Source organism: Barbatula barbatula (genome assembly GCF_947034865.1).
Source record: "Barbatula barbatula genome assembly, chromosome: 3".
Taxonomy (NCBI): Eukaryota; Metazoa; Chordata; class Actinopteri; order Cypriniformes; family Nemacheilidae; genus Barbatula; species Barbatula barbatula.
This window is the reverse complement of record NC_136764.1, coordinates 20,936,471-20,954,894: the sequence shown is the minus strand read 5'-3', so window position 1 is coordinate 20,954,894 and position 18,424 is coordinate 20,936,471. Positions and strand designations below refer to the sequence as shown.

At 37.9% G+C, this 18,424-nt stretch overlaps 1 protein-coding gene across 1 annotated transcript in view; it reads right to left on the bottom strand.

Annotated features, from left to right (window-relative positions):
• LOC306892184 (sickle tail protein homolog) overlaps positions 1-18,424 on the bottom strand; it is a 45,570-nt gene that overhangs the window by 16,277 nt on the left and 10,869 nt on the right. The window contains exons 2-5 of the mRNA XM_079453072.1: positions 9,929-10,203; positions 5,330-5,525; positions 3,503-3,701; positions 2,843-2,936 (exon numbers count right to left, since the gene is read on the bottom strand). Coding sequence (XP_079309198.1) covers positions 2,843-2,936; positions 3,503-3,701; positions 5,330-5,525; positions 9,929-10,203 — 764 coding nt within the window. The remainder of the gene's footprint in view (positions 1-2,842; positions 2,937-3,502; positions 3,702-5,329; positions 5,526-9,928; positions 10,204-18,424) is intronic.

The window sequence follows — 18,424 nt, the reverse complement described above, 5'->3', positions numbered from 1 at the left end:
AGACAAAAGATAACGTCTTTATAAAGCAGGTGGTATGTTTGGCAACACTGCAAATGTGGAACGTAAAACACTTTTGCTGATGCAAATCATCAGTGGATCACAACCCCAGGATCCATATTTTCAAAATAGATCAATTCACATAAAAATTTATACAATTCCTTAAATCACAATGTATAATCAAATATTTGTTAATTATTAGTATATATTTAACCATTTTGTACCAAATCATGGCACACACAAGTTATGTTTATTCTTTTCGTGACTTTTAATGTAGTTATGCATTTTATGTAGCCTTGTGTCTTCTACTTGGTGTAGTTTAGTCCATGTTGGCATCTACCGAATGTGACAGACAACTTTATCCCAAAATAGCAGTTTAACTGAGAAGACATGGCATGCATTTCGTCTGCAAACGTTAATAAAACGATTTATTTTGCTATGCTTAATATACACATACTGTCTATACAGAATGCATTTTCCCCCCAGTTAAGAATCATAAGTGAAGACAACTCAATGACGTCATTAGTAGTGAAAAGCTTTTATCAGATATTTAACATGAAAAAGAAGATTGAACAATGTTTATTGGCAGGAGAAATGAGAAAACTTTCCTAAAGGTCAGGAAAGCAAAAACAGATTTGCATTGTGTTTTCTGTCGATATGATTAATGTTTAGGAAGCCACATAGATCTGAACAAAAGATGGAACCTTCAATAGCCCTGCCCAGACCTGTCTGTGTACAGTGGCAGTGCTTAAGCGTGCAGCAATAAAGCCCACAGACAAAATGTGCGTGCATGTGAATAATCCCTCATTTAAAGCGCACCAACACCCTCTGAATGAGCCCAAGGAGAAACAGCATTCACCAAACCTGTCCTCACAACCTTAAGTTTTCAGACCGGATTTAGAAGAGTAACCTATAAAAGTATGATTGCACTTAATATTGTTGTCTGATAATTTGGCTAAAATGCTTGATTAACGTAACGTTCTAAAACCGGAATGACATGACGAAACATGTTGCAACGAATAAACCGAACTGCAGTTTCTATCAATTCAGGGATCTGCCAGTAAGAATAGAGAGGTTCTCAAGTAGGATCTCCAAAAGCCAGGCATGTTTAAACAGGTGTAGCCCATGGTTTCATTATTGTATTATCTAGGAACAAAAAAAGGACCTCCATCAAAATGTAGTGCTTTTGTGGTCGCACGACAAAATAAAGCCCTTCACGCATCTTTAAAGGTAAAAGCTCGCAAGTCTGTTAGCCCATCACCATGTCAGGAATGATGCAAAGCATCAGACAATCCACAGAGGTCCACTGTAATGTGTAGTCTATAAATTACGTGAATGAAGGACAAGCTTCAACTCTCAAGAGATTTAAAGCACTGAGAAATGGCTTAATGAAAGGCCAATTCATCATAAAGCCCAAACTGTTAAAAAAAAGCCCTTCAAAACAAGTGCATCACATCAACAAACACGCCTGTGCATGTTTGTTTTCTCACACTCTCGGACGACCTGTTTTACACATCCACTTGTTTTTCTAGCTCATATCATGTCACCCAACTGTACATTCGGTTGGGTGGGGACAGGGTTTCTCAACAAAAAACATGTGAGAGTGATTTCGGGATTTCGGGATTCTCAGCTGTGCAATTAGAACTTCCGTGTGGTCACACAGGTGTTGCTTCTGTGGGAGACATGTGCTAATAAACTGTGTTTAGATTTCATGGTAGGCAGGCTACCAGCTGCGCAAAACAGGAGGAAGAAAACAAGAAAACATACATACTTAAATTAGAATAAAGTTCTATTAGATGTTGTTAATTTTATATTTATTGTACTTTGTTGACCTCAACTGTATGCACCCTATTTAGCTTTTATCATCTGGCAACTTTCATCCACACCAGAGCTGACTATAATGGATACAGAAAGCCCAGTAAACAGCTGAATGTATGCGGTGTGGTGATACAGACAGGTACTCTCAGTCAGACGCATCCGGCTGTCGTGCTCTCCAGAGAGCCACTGTCTCATAATTTGACCTCAATGCATCCCCACAACCGGCCCAGGGCTCTAAACTAGGAATCTTATTCTGTTGCTAAAGCATTAAAGGAACTTAATAACCTATTTGGATAGCTTGTTATGGCCAAAGTGTGAGAGTGCACCGCATGTCACCTTTTCGGTGAAGACAATCCCAGAAGGCATTGCAACAGTGCACAAGGAAATTCAACTAGGGGACACAACATTGGTGTATGTTGTATAATTTTACTCTTATATAACTAAATTTGTAGTCAACTGCCAGAAGTGAAATTTATATATTCATAACACAATTCATAAAAGGCATTTCCACAAAACACTATTGCAGATGAGTTAGACTGAAGCACGGCTCCAATTAAACCTGTTAACCAAATACAGATGCCATGTGTTACGTAATGAGACAAGGAACTGCCACTGTTTGGCCTGTTTTTTGGCCATTTCCGGAGCACCAGCATCATTCCAGCTCGCATTTAGGAAAAAAATAACTATTTCATTAAGCCTATAGATAAGACGTAATAAAGTTCACCAAGGAGCCAACCTGAGGAAGGGCTCGGTTGAAGGTGAACAGCTATTTATATAACTGCACAACAGTACTTTGTATTATTAGTCGATATAATAGCACAACAGTAATTTTATCTTGTCAGGGGTGGTGCAAAACCCTCAGTAGGCCTCTGTCCAACACTGATGGGTGCGGCAAGTATTCTATTTAAACAGCATATTTATTTGCACTGCTGCATACAGTTTGGAAAAGAAACTGGGGGTTTTTGCCGAGAGAGGATTTTGACAGTGAGACTGCTTTGTGTGACTGTGGACATACTCCTTTACTCACCCTAATATCTCCATTATTGGCTCTGGGGTTGTGATTGAAGGCCTGAGTTGGATCCTTGTGATAAACCTTCAGGCAAGAGTGTGGTGTGATGTTCCTGTAAAGTGAAACGAAATGACATCGTGTCAGCTGGGTTAAAGAAAAGTACATCCCAAACTTTAGGCTCGCCTTGGTTTAGTAAGGGTATATTCAAGACATTGTAATGGAAAATATTTCAAAGTGTGATGGTTTGCACAGTGCAAATGTCAAAACAGCATTGTTACAAATCTGCCACTCATAGAAACAAACCGTTAGAAGCAAGTCAACACAAGCTCCCTAAAGTGTGTTAAAAAGGCAGTCCAACCTGTACACACATTGATCCTGCTGACTCTTTAGGGAGCCGCGGGCCTGTGCAGAGTGGGGTGTGGACAGGGCGTTACCCACCAGTCTGTGCACACTCAAACTCAAGCACTCCCTGCAATTTTCTGCACTTAGAAACCAACACGAGCGAGCCAACCACACTGTATCCACGCACATAAAGGTTTGTGTTTTTCAAAATAACTCATGTCCAGTATGGTCACAAGCACCACAAGGTCTGGTTAACATTGCACTGCAAAACACTATGACGCATACTTGAAATATTATTAGTGACTTGCGATTGTCCAAGACTGTTCAAACACACACCTGACATCATTTAACTCATAGTACATGTTCCTCATGTCATCCTTGATGTATATAGCCACACTGGGTGACTCCAGTATCTTCATAGAGAGGTGTTGAGGGAACGCACTGACAAACAGAGCTTTGATAGTGTCTGCACTTGTCACCTCATTGGGCATTCGGATCGGTTTGGTTTCCTCTCCATACTGCAGGTAGAGTGCGCCTAAGAATAAACCAAACATCACATTAGCAGAGCATACTGCGGATAAATATAGATAAATATTGGTATATGATGCATTTTTTTCTTGTGTCTGTGAATGAAACGAATCTCTTAAGACCATCCAAACGAGTTTTTGTAGGAATGCATAGTAAGCATTTTCATGTCACATGAATTATGGAATGTACAGAAGTAAAATAACTATTTGGTCCTGAGCTCTAACCTCAACCAGACGTTGAAACATATATGAGAAGATTAAGATGTTTTATTATAAATAAAGTTTATTAAAAAAATAATCGTTGTGCCTGAAATAAAGCATGATATTAGCTTATTTTAAAATATACAAATGTGTGGTTTATATCTGCAACTGTTTATTTAAAAAGGCATTTTGGTAAATGGAAATATAAACATTTTAAAAAGGCAAAAAGGAGTGCCTTTAAAAATCCTGGAAGTGATCGATGCATTTAACAGATGTGGTGAATTGGTCAGTAGAGGAAAGATGACTGTTTAATGTTTCCTTTAGCTGCAACATTTGTCTGATTTGTACACTGCACTGTTTTTATCTGGTTTTCATGACATTGCATGGTTTTCTCTGCAGTAAAAGAACAGTGTAAATGTACAGCTCGCCAAACAACAAGGAATTTGAAAGATCTATAAACAATTGGTTTGGCTTTTCCTTCCAATACATTATTAATATTAATATACCAATACAAATTATGTTAACTATAAAATTAAGTCAGAGATTGTCCATGATATTAAATCCCTGCCAAACAACTATAATTATAGTAATAAGTCAATCACAAATGAAACAAACACAGCCAAAAATATAATAATAATAATAAATGTATATTTAACTTAATTTAAATATATATTAATATTTTACAGAATAATAACAGTATTAAATATAGTGATGTAACGATATCAAAATCTCACGTGAGGGTAATACCTCGGTGTGGTGTCTGCGATAAAATATTTATTGTAATATTTCAAAAATATAACAATCAAACAATGATTGAATTTGCAATGATGTACAAATTAAGCATCCACTTTTATTTATCTTCTAATCATAACTGTTGCTTTGAGGCATGAGGTATAGATCAAATGACTCCCTATTATTAAATAAAAAAATTGCACCAGCTGGACCTTGACAGAGGTAATATCCATGATATTGTTTAACATTAGGGCCCGGAAGACCTATCGTTTTAAACAGTCTTGTGACCACGATAATATTGAGACAAATTTGCTATTGCGATAACACTATATCAATAACATTGTTACATCGCTAATTACACAAAAACATTTGAATTTTACTGTATGTGTTAATTTAAATTAAATAAACTATTTGTTGAATGGATCGTATCGTATAACATTGTCGCATTTAAGTTTAGGCAAGTCATTTCTTATACTGGTCACCCAAATAATTCTGTTTTGACATACTTTTAACTTGCTAGCTAATGTAATTTACTTGTTATTTATTTTCTTGTAATCAGAAATAATCTATAGGAACTCTATTCTTTGCGGATGTGTAGCAAAAGTAAAGTCTGGGCCACAAAAGCGTGCATTCGGAGTAATGTTTGTTTATATTGTTGCTTTGAAACCGTCTACCTTACAAAAGCACTAAGATGATACAGTACCTAATGACCTGTCCTTGGTCTGGTTAGTCGACTTGACTACAGGCAGACTTGCTCTGGTGCGGCTGCCGCGGGTGAAGGCGGAGGGGGCGTCTCCCTCCGACATGGCCTCCGAAGAGTCGAGGCAAGCCAAAGAGAGATGCTCCCCTGACTCCCCTGGAGCACACTGAGGAGTCACACTGCGCACAGAGCTCCTGACCTACAAGACAACAAAGAAGCGATGAGCTTGAACGAATACTTCACAAATCACAATATTGTAACGTAAACATTTTGTAGTATCTAAACTGCACATTTGGAGTTTTTTGTTTATGAACTGTGCTGAGCAGCGGAAATATGAATGTCAAGATGTCTCATCGTAAAGGTTACCGCTTAATAAAGGACGAAAGATCAGAGAGGAAAGTGGAGACTTTAAATGCTTTTTTATAATGGCACAAAGACGTGGACCAGATTCAGTAAACAGAAATCAAAACAGCATCATCTGAAAGAGCGGAATCATAAAATGTTATAACTTTGCATTTTCTCAACAAAAGAGAATAAATGAAAACAATTACCTACTAATAAAAACAACCAAAAAGCAGGTTAGGCATCAGTCTGCTGTACTTTACTGTCTCATGACACGCAAATAGACAACTGTCAACACGTCTTAAAGTCAATTACAGCTCAGTCCTGTAATTTAGCACACATTAAAAAAATTAAAATGGAGAGATTTATATCCAGTGACACAAAAGCAGTAAACTCTCAAGCATTGTGTGTTCTCGCGGTTTTAGAGAAATGGCCTTTTGGCTTCTATTCATATTCTCACAGTGCATATGCATGGCTCTTCCACTATATCCCCCTTATGTGCCGAGTTCACGGAACAAGTGTTCTCACTCTGAGGCGTTAGGTCTATGACAATAAGAAAAACCAACAGGCATACGACCACATCTTCTGATTTGAAGTGCGTCTCAACACAACAGCATTACGCACATTGACCTGCTCTGACATGCACGCCTGCTGGATTATCACCCTGCATGACCCGAAGGAACTTAATCCTTCTATACCGTGCTGCCTCAATTTCGTCTGTGGTTTGGGTGACACCACAATTATGAGGTCAGCACACAATTACACCTTACGCTCCGAGTCTGAGACAATCCTTTCCCTAAGAGTCTCATACTATATCTGTGTCACAAACCTTTATATTCCCGAACCTATCATGACAGAATTTAAATCAAAGTATTCCTTGGTACGCTTTTACAAAGGTTTCGTGCATCTCTGAATATAAGCTCAAGCTCCAAGTTCGGACCAAACAATGGTCCATTGTGTCATGCTGTTTACCATATGAAGAAGGACGTCTGATGTCATCCAAATCTAAAAGTTAATAAGCCTCTGCTTTGACAACAGATTTCTACCCCTTCTTCACCCTTGCATTAAGACACAGGGAATTCACCAACTCTTTCCATTGACTTTATACAATGAGTGCTTGAATTTGCCCATTACGAAAGCGACACGAGGCTAAACGTCTTTTCAAAGTCAAAGACTGTGCTGTCTGATGGAAAACAGGGCTCACACGATTCAGTCCACATCCCAAAGGCCTCCGCTAAAAAAGGTCCAGGCTAAGACTTGACAGTGATGAATAGGAGTAAGATGTTATCTTTGCACAGGTGTTGCATTGTGAGCCGTCTAACAACCGCTCAGGTGTTCACAGACGCGGCCTTTCAACACCACTCGAAAAAACAGCATAATGCAATACATTTTTTAAGTTTACTTAGGAATAAAGATCACATGCTATATATGTCTACATTATATATGACACACTAGTTTTCAAAGCAAGCAAAAACACATATATACAAAAGAGATAAAACATTCTTTTGCACTAGAAAAAGTGTCACTTGCAGAAAAAAAAGAGAGAGGCCTGAATAAAGAAGGTTAAGGCGTAAGGGTCAGCTTGAAGGGAGCAGTCTGCACCTTTCTCTTATCAAAGGCAGATGAATGGCCATAGACCGTGCTTCATGTGATCTGGTCTGATGCCAGGCCTTTGAAAGCACTGGCAGGGTCAGATAAATCACCTTCATTTCTCTGCGACTGGAGAGTATTGAAGAAAGAAATGAGGCTGAAAGACACACTCCCTATTTACGGGATGGCCATGAGAATTACTCGGTGCCAGGGGTCTGATGATAACTAAGGAAAACTAACAAGAAATGTAATGAAAAATGCAAGATTGCACATTACACACAAACACATTCAACTAAAACCAGGTGTGTGGTTGATACTTGAGAGCTAAAGGAAAGGTGGTACAGTATTGAAAATAACTGTTTACTTCTCACCACTTTTATGTTATTGGAGACAGACATCGAGTATCAGCAGTGCTTTTGTCACTATAATTTAAAATTGTGTAACTCGTACATTTTCGAAATAGATTCTCATAAAACCAAAGAAAAACCGGTGTGACGACTTCTTTGTTTACAACTTCAGTCTATACATAAATCACTCAGTTCATGCAGTTGAAATTGCTTCACAATGTAAACACCTGCACATCGTTCAGTTTAACAGTCGTATTAAACGAGTTGCTAAATCATTTAAAAGCCACACAGAAAAAGTCTAAAACTCATTGGAACTAAATACAAGCATGTTAAAAGAGAAGCAACCCGATCTGACAAAACCACTTTTATAATACCTGGATAGGAAACGTCCACCGCGATTCCTCATAAAAGCATCAGGACATTTCCCCAATAATTCACAAGAAGAGCAAACCGGTCCAGGAAACTGTATGAAAATCCAACTTCTCCCTGTTCAGACGGACCGCAGCAGAGGTGCGTGAGTGCGTGCGTGCGTGCGCGTCTCCTTAGAGTCGTGACATCAGCATCTTCACAGAGACGCGCCCACCTGTGTGGACTTACCTGAAAGACTTGTTGGGCTGCAACAGATCTGTTGCGAAATGTGTTTTTAACTTTAACTTGTTTACTACAACGGAGATCATTTTTGAAAAATATTCGGAGGTAACATTTTATCTGCCTTTTTATTGAAAAATAAATAAATAAATGACCATCACAAAAGGCCTACCACTATAAACCATCAACTGTATATCATTAAAACCATTACATCAATCATTTATGTAATGCGTTTTGGGTTTTATGTTCCAGCCAAATTCAATGATGTTCCCATCAACCATAAAGTGTCCCACCAACAGAGCCCAACAGATTACCACCCGAAACCAGATCAGTTCCTTTTAAAACCAATACAAATTTTATAACTAATAATTTCATTAAAATTAATGTGATTTATATTATTTAATAAATAAAATTGACACACGTTGCAACATGCCTCCCGGCTCCCGCACATTATAAGGCCGATTGATATGACGTAACAGCGGTACTTGAGCGCATTCATCTGGAGATGTTGTGGTATTACATTGTCTCTCTTAAATCAAAACTTAAATCAATTATCTCATATACTTTCGAAATCTGTTGACATCAAAAACTAAAAATATGTAAAAAACTAATAAAAATGTATACACAAAACACAAGCTTTATCACGTATCATCATTTAATCTAACATGCTGTATATTTAAAAAGCTTCAGGCGGTATACAATTAAAACCTCCAACCAACAAAGACGCAGTAAAAATGGCAAGCGGAAACCAAGAGCAATAAATAACCAAGAATCAGGTGATACGTGGGAAGATCTTAGAGAGGAAACTCAATTTGCTGCAGAAATATGTGTGGACATGGGCCCAAACAAGTTCCTTATGTGAAGCTTATTATGTTACATGACTTAATGTAACATGTTTATTGAATTATCTAATGAATTACACAGAACATCGGGTCTGTTTTTGTTTGCAGCTATGACACATCCCCAATGCATTCATCTCTTTCTGTTGTGCTTTTGTAAAATCAACATTTTAAAGGGGTCATATGACACGGCTAAAACGAATATTATCGTTTGTTTTAGATGTGATGCAATGTGTATACACGATGTAAGGTTAAAACGCTGTATTTTCCACATGCCGTGCATGTTTGTATCTCCGCTTTGCCCCACTTTTCTGAAACGCATGGATTTTTTACTAAGGTCATCGCTCTAAAAAGCGTGGTGTGCTATGATTGGCCAGTCAACCAGCGTGTAGTGATTCATCGAATACTGCAAGCGTGTGACGGAAATGCAACGTCTCTTACCATATTTAGAACATCAGGTATTCATGCCATATGACCCCTTTAAATGGGAAGTACACCCAAAAATCTACTTAAGACCTTAAACATGTTTAGAGAACGTCCAGCATCTTCGGGGCACAAATAAGGATATTAAGGTGACATCCGAGAGATTTCCAGGCCTCATCATAGACATCATGGTGTCAGTTTTTGTTTAATGTCATGTGGGTGAGTAAAAAATCACAGAAAGTAGATTTTTGGGTGAACTTCCTCTGTAATATATAAACATATTAAAGCAGTTAGGACCGTAATAAATAAGCAGAAAACCAAATCTAGCCTCTAGTGGCGCTTAAAGGCCAAGAGAACCATACAATGTCATTGAAAACAAATAATAGCCTTTACCAATATAACCAACTCCAGTTTTTCATAACCTGTGCCATCAGAGGACCCAAAAGAAATGAATGATGTGGAGCTCATCTCACCTGTTCTCTGAGTCTTTCCTGGTGACCCATAATGATAGAGGCATGATTAGGATACTTCTGTTTTAGATGCTCGAGAAAAGCTTCTTTCTTGTGGTCGATGCTGTAGGACTGCATGACGATCACGTCCCCAGCTGTGCTAGGCCCTCCTACTGTGTGTCTTCTTGGCACTGTGCGTGGAGACCAGGGGTCTGAGCGATCGATCTCATCTGCGCTGCTTTGCTTTCTGCCTTCCGCCTCCTCGTGGGAGATCAGCCTCTGGTTGCGTTTTGCTGGCTCTTTGATTAAAGGCAGAGGAAAATATACAAAGGAATAAAGATTAGATAGGGACACTCAGTGGGCGGCTGCACTTGGCTTGAAATCCGCAATTAATTAGAGTGATAACTGACAGAGTCAAGGCAATGACCGGCTTAGAGTCCGTCTGCTGCCGGCCAAGAGAGCAATTATTGAGCAGAGCTACAAACGGGTCATTTGTTTCGTTTAACAGCTTGCACCTTGCCAAAAGAAGTCCCAGAGCACTTGATGTGATGGCTTATTATTGGCCTAGGCTGTCTGTACGACCCACCAGTGGGAAGAAGCAGGGGTCATTTCTACACGACAATGTGTCAGAAAGCTCATTAAACATAAGAATTCAGTGAAAAATTTGAACTATGTGCTTCTTTAATATTTATAACATTTAAAAAATATTGGGGCTGTTAATCTGAGTGGTGTTTCTATTGTGTATCCAAATGTAAAACATTACATATACATGTATGCAAATAAAGCTTACTAATACATTTAGGTATACTGCCCTGTGTTATTTGAAAAACTGCAAGCACTGCAGAAAAACTTCAGAAAGTTTACTTCTGGAAATTACATTTCCATTTTACACAGAACCTGCTGGAATGAGAAATAGCACATAGCACAAGACAGGCATCTGCTGACTCCCCTAAAACTTCAGAACATCTTTAACCCACAGCTCTCAAATGATTATTTCCAGGGTCTTAAATATTACATTTTTGGCCTCATTATTGGCTTCGACAGATGCATTCCATCACAGGAAGCTAATGAGAGACAAGCGTTTATCACATTCATTTTCCTTCTCGTGCTGGTCATTTCAGATAGAGTCGGTCACAGAGTCTCAGGCTGCTTGTTAGAGGAAGACTCTAATGCTCATTGTATCTGAAAAACTGTCATCAGGAGATAGCAGATACTTAAATGTGCTGGAAATTCTTCTTTGCTGGGCAACTATATCTTTCCATTTTACTGAGAAAAAAAGGGAAACCTTGTAGAGTATGCTGCCAAAGGTGACATGGGTTGAAGCAAGGTCTTGTCCAGCAAGCAGATCATTATATAGATTGCACAGAAAAAAATTGTGTGGTCCTCTAAAGTGTCAGTTAACTGTCTGACTGTCATATCAGGGAAAATCTCTTTGGTCGGACTTGGCTCAGGCCCTGATCCGCTGTCCAATGACTTTCCTTGATCTGAGCTCCTTTCAGCCTATTGGTCAATCATAGAGAAATGAAAGAAATTTTGGACGACTCCTCATACACTCTTAAAAATAAAGGTGCTTCATGATGGTTCCACAAAGAACCTTGTAACAGATTGTAAAAAGTAAGAAAAGGGTGGTATAGAAAACTGTTATATGTAAAACATGTTAAACATGATATTTTTGTAAATGTTATATATGTTATATATTTCATAGAAGTGGATATAGTTTGTAAAATACTGCAGAGTTGGCCATTTTAGTATGTTGCAAATATATACGTATACTGTAGGGTCTATATTTTTGTGAACAACTTGAATTCATATCTCAAAATATGAATGAATAAATAAATATAATATGCACGCATAATAGATTGTGTAGAAAACCATGTCCTTTGCTTTATGTTTTCACACATGCAATCTTAAACAAAACAAAAATTCATAATATTCATTTATGTCCACGTATTTTAAATAAACTTTCATTTTATAATAGACTCAGATTTGTAATAGGGCATCATGAAAGAAAAACACATTGTCATTGAGACCGAAGAGGGTCAGACAGCTGTACATGACAATGTTTCCAGTCTACATGCCTTTGCACTTATTCTCCATAAAATATAAAGCACCAGAGAAAATCAATCATTTTGTGCAGAAAGTGTCACACATTATAAATGAGATCTGTTGGGCAAGAGCAACTTGCATCTCTGTTATAGAAGAAACATTTCTTCAGGACATCATCCTCAAGCCATCACGAAAGATGTTTCCAACATTTGAACCACTGATTTGTGAAAGAAAACCCTTGCGCGGTGTGTGACCATCATCAGACATCTGGACGGCCCAGAGAGGAAGACATTAGTTAATGCTGTTGAGTGGTCATAGATATCTGTTGATGGCCAGCTGTTCATCTGGTGATTATGTATGAATGCTTGATTGTTGTCTCCATTGCTTCAGCCAAACAATCTTAATCCTCTGAATGCTATCAGCAATGCTACACACACAGACATATTGTCGTGAACATGGAGGGTGGACGTGGTGGAAGAACCCAAGTGCAGGCAGACACAGGGATGAAGGGGTTAAATATACTTTAATTATAAGAAGAACAAAAACACCCACGATGGGGGAAAACACTACTCAAACTAAATACAAAAACTGAAACCAAACACTTCCCACATGGGGGACAAAAACAAAACTACTAGGAATCTTAAACATGAGTTTACATACAACACAACGGGAACTCTGCACATGACCAAGGGAACAAGTACAACGAACAAGCACAAGACAATAGACACGAGGGCATCTTATAGGAAAACTAACAAAGTAGATAACAATGGGCAGGTGTGGGTAATGAGACACAGGAGGAAAGCAATACTAGGAACGAGAGGGGCGGGGCCAATGACGAGACTGGAGAGAACGCATATTATGTCCTGATTGACAATAATATGTTTCTCTCCACATAAAACACGTGGGTCTGTCATGATTCTGCCCCTAGACCAGAAAATCAAGACAAGAGTAGGCAGAATCATAACACATAAAGCCTACCAATGATATTGCATATTATGACTTACAGGAATCAAGACTACCGAGAGCAGGGACAGCAATGTCGTATACTTTTAGAATTTTTTAAGCAAATTATTTTTTATTTTCCAGACAGATATCTGATTTGACCTTAAATGTGAAACATAGCGCCATCTAGAGCTGAGGCTGGGAATTGCAACCAATGGCTCACCTCACCCCTCCTTATCGAAGCACTACTGCGGCTGACACAACATGGTGAATTACATGCAAGGGACCTGTGTTGTATAGAAAAAGCTCATTAAAAGATAATAAAAACATAACGATTCATTATGTAAGGTCTACTTCTAAAGACGTAATTATGTATATTACATTGCATTTCTGTCAATAGACCCTCCAGAAAATTACACACCGCCTCTTTAAAACTTTTGTTAAATCTTTAGTCAGTGCAACTATTATTAACATTACATTATCATTATTTAAACATCAAACATTGAAAATCTATTGATGCGTGCATTTATGCCTTCATCATCTCTATATAATATTTATATTTTATTGTCAGTTAATGACTTTAGCTGAATAAAAGATGAACTAACATTAACTCCAGTGGCTTTGAACAGCCCCTCAGGAAATTTAGTGTTTACATGCAATTTCCCACAAAGACTGTGTGCGAGACCCTCTTGTTAATGTTCTTCTAATGTGATCTGGCTATATGTGCTATATTTTATTGATTTAAAAAACATATCCTTCCACTTCCTTGGAAAACCAAGCACGACATTTTCCAGGCATTTGAGGTCATTTTATGGAGAGGATATCCTCTATTCCACCGACAGATGCTGCTTATACAGTCCACGTGGGCCAAACCTGTTTTATACAGATACATCTCAGATGCATTAGAAGCTTGCTGAGGCTACACCATAAAGTTTTAGCCATATGTCATTTGCATGATTCCAGCATTAAGCATTTTAAAGTCCTTTAATAAGAAGTTTCACTTTATGATGAGTTCAAACTTGCCCGTGTCAGACTCATGTCTCGTCATTCAATGTTAAGCTACAAGCGTAGACAATTTTAAGAGGCCGAAGGATTTACAGGCCCAGCTTTAAGAACATTGGCTTTCCATTCAATGAAATGTTGACTGCTGTTTCGTGAGAGGTATGCTAGACCTTCAGTACGTGTACAAGCCTCTATTTTCATTAAGAATACTGCAGTTACAAAGCCAGGTACACAGAAACTTAATCCACCATTGATAGGGTCATTAGAAGGCCATACAAGAGACTCATTGTGTGCCGCTTCCTGAGAAAACAATCCGCCATAGATGTATAGAGCTTGTTACTGTATACAGTACGATGAAAGAGAGGGAATTCCCTGATACACAGTATGAGAAGTTAACTGGCCATTTATTGCAAGCACGATAAGAGATTTACCCTATATAAATGCAACAAAAAACAAGTTTCGGTTCAGTGAGTTTAGTGAAGATTTCCTCAAACTGTGTTACTGACGGATTAAGAAGAAATTCACAGGCTTTGAGAGACATACAGTCAGAGAACAGGGTTAGCCATAAGACCCAAAGTGAGACAAGGCCCTCTCTAAAAAGACCAGTATGTGTCCCAGACTGAGGGGAAAGGTATTTTTATGTGACAAGAAAGTGAAGTGACAAGCTGCACTTCAGCTTGGCACTAACTGGCATTATAACCATCCTAATGATGTCATTTGAAATAGCTGGCATGGTTAGAGTAGTGGCTGCCATCTGCCGTGGTTTGACAGCGGTGCATTGTGATTAGTATTCAGAATGATGTCTTCAGTTGAGAATCCTTAGGTATTATATAAAACCCTTTTAGAATACTAATATAACGCGAGACATTTTCATGACTTGCTTTCAATCAGTTTTGCATTATTGGTGTCAGCGCCTGTGCTCACCATGATAAGCAGCTTTGCATACTTGGGTCTCCCCCCACATGGGAAAATTTCTTCAAATTCCTAAATTGTGTTTGTCCTTCATTCATATTCCAGCAGCGAATGCTACGTAATCTGTATGATGCAGCGTGAATGAAATAAAATCAACCCATTCATCATTCCTGTCAAATGACTTTAACTCCTTGATGTACTAAAATGCTATTTTTTTATTTGTATAGTTTTATTTGTGACACAATTAAGCATTTCAAATAATAAAGCTAAAACAATTTGTTTAGTTACTCAAAATGATTCCGATATATGAGTGCCCTCTAGTGTTTAACAAGACAAGAAAAAAATTATAAAAGGAAATATAGTTTTTTTATATCATGAAGTATACAATGTTTTACTGTATTTTGTGAGAGTAAAGAAAAATGATTAGGAATACATTTGATTATGCAATGCCTATACAAACAACTACATTTCTTTAGGTGGTTGAAATGTTATTCGGCTGTCTTGAATTAGGAGAAAACTACCCCCTCTGTAAAGCTTTTTTCTGACCTTGCTATTATTATTAGACAGTATTTATGGAAACCTATTGGCATATTTAAACCACACTGTTCAAGCACACAGAGCTTACCATTTAAAGAAAGTCAAAAACTTGCAACCAACTTTGTAACTCTGTGTCCTGCCATGTACAGTATGTATCATTAACATGAGCATGGAAATTCGATGCTTAAAGTCTGATTGCAGTAATACTATTGGGTTTACAGGTCCAATTTGTAATTTTTTGGAGGATCTATGGACAGATATGCAAAGTAATACACATCACTATGTCTTCAGACGTGCATAAAGACCTTACATAATGAAGCATTATGTTTTTATTACCTTAGAATTAGCTATTTTATCTACATACACTGCGGGTCACCTTACATGGAATTCACCATGGTGTTGGCTTTATCATTATGAAGTACGCGGGGCTGATTTAAAAGCATACTGAGCCGCTTACTCTCATATCGCTATGATATCATAAGAAGATTGTTCAGCGCCAGCGCGTGAAGTTAAACACGGATATGACGTTTATGTGGGCGTTCCCAGTAATGCAGACGGTCATCCACACCCACTGATTAACATGTCATTTGCATGCAGGTTGACTTTTGAAAATGAAGACGAAAATTATATAAAAGAGAAAATAAAATGAAAATCTAACTTTACATTTTAATTTGAATTGTGTCAGTATTATTGCCTATAACATTAATTCAAACCTTTGTAAAAACATTTTTGCAATTACTTTTTCACATTTGTCTGTTCATTTTCATATTGGGAGTCTTACCTCGAGATTTTTGTGAAAATGAAATGTCAAATCACAAATTGCATTTTCTTTTTTAATTTGACAGGGACAACGCATTGTCAGTGTAAAAATGAAAATAAAAGTCTTTTCGTTTTATATTTCATTCTGCGCGCAGTTGTGTATAATGAAATTGTTTATCTGGTTTTCATCGTTTAATTTATTTATTTAAATTTGGCAGGATTTACCTTCCTTAGATGGGCGGGGGTGTGTACTTACAAAGTTTAGTTACAGCCTCTTAGAGGCTGCTCAGGTATCAGTAGAATTTGTCCTATACAGAGTTGTTCTACCACTGAAATCATTTTTGAGACATTGTTTTAAGGTTGAAAAACCACTAAGTGTAGCTTTAATACATGCTGAAAATCTATCTACTGTAGTGTATATGCTCGTATAGTTCATATTAGCTAATGTATTTACTAACAGTAACAAATACAACCTTACTGTAAAGTGTTAGCATTTTAGTTTTATCTCTTGTTTTCAAAATATAAAAAAGAACACGAGCACATGGATTTATTTGGTCATGGTTTGAACATTTTGTTATAAACAAAATAATCTTGTTTACACATTTGGCACCTATCCTCCTTTCCTGCTATTCTATGAGTGGATAGCACTGGAATCTTTCATTGTACATTCAGCAGATCAGGACAACAACATCAACACCAGCAGTCAGGAAATATCACCCAGCCTAGCCCCAACTCTTTCCATTTATTTGTCCTTGACTGCTATTTGCACAGGCCATGTATTATTCCTTAACATATTTGTAATAGTTGTTTTATCAAATGTGCAGCTCAGAAATGACATTAGAAATCAGTTAAGAAGAATAAATGACAACAAAAAAAGCTGCTGATATTACAGTAAACTGGAACTCCACATGGATGACTTTAGACCATTTCGGGAAGCTCATCAGTTTAGTATCCTTCCTTGTGCTGTGCTAAAGGGACTTCAGACTTTTAAAAACATTCGATCTTGTTTCCTCTGAGTTCTAAACAAATCGCAGTGTCGTTCCCGTTCAGTAAAGTTAATTCAGGATTCCGGAGCACAAGAGAGTATGGGCATGTGCACAGAGATCTGTATACATCACGCACTCAGAATGAGTAAGCAATGTGAGCAGCATCTGCATGTGATGCACTGGATGAAATTATTCTGCACCTTATTTAGGTTTAATCAAGAATTCAGATCACATTGTTTAATGGGCTTGAACTTTACCTTTAGACCAATAGACTGATATCAAAAGCATGAAGTAAATAGCCCACACACTCTGAAAGCAAAAGCAGATGTCGTGCAAGTAAATTCTTCCATCGCAAAGGCAATTGTAACATCAAAATGTAAAATGTAAACTATTTGCAAATACTGTTTATGCCCCAAAAATCGGACAATTCTAGAATAAGCCAGTTATAGCATGCATACCATAATACACCAGTTGCTCTTTATTGTGCAATCCAAAATTACTTTGTAAATTGTAAATTAACTGAATTCACAAAGCTGTCACATCAAATCCGCTCCCTCACCCGTCCGTTCATTCTAAACCCCCACACCTGTTGTTGGTCATATCGAATGTCCATGCTCTCTAACTCAGCGCTGGCACATTCACGTCCAACACAAATCCCCCCAAAGTCAGCAAAGTGGTGGAATGCAACCCATCCACTCGCACAAATGCCTCGGCTCAAAGGATTTGGGCTGACGCACGGCCGTCAGCATTTCAGCAAATCTCAACAGCAATTAAGCCTCATCAACCAATGCTATTTTATAGACCATTGAGCTGGCCCACAGTCAAGCCCTCTATTCTACACCATCACGACAAATGGGACTCAAATCGCTCTTGATGTATCACAAACGTCTCATTAGAACAAAATGGCTGAGCCTTGATTTCAAAACTATGACAGTGTGTGTGTGGTTTACTCCTGAATGCCGAGCTCACTACTGACACTTATAATAATTCACCTGGAACAGCTCGATCATTTTCAAGCTCATATAATATATTGTAGGCTATGTTGGTTATAACAGTCATACACTTTACATTAAAGTATGCATCTGATGGTAATGATGACATTTATAATGTGGTTATAGTGTTATTTACCTCAAAGTAACTATTTTTTGTTTTTGACAGAGATAATGAAGGTCATTTCAGGCAAGAGTACAGCGCAGGTATTTTTGACATGTTGATAACAGGGGCATTGCTAGACCTAAAGCACTACTGGGGCACATGGACCCCATTACTTTTTCTATCACTTGCGACACAATGCACTATACAAACTTTCCTTGCTTAAACCACTATTCCTACAGTT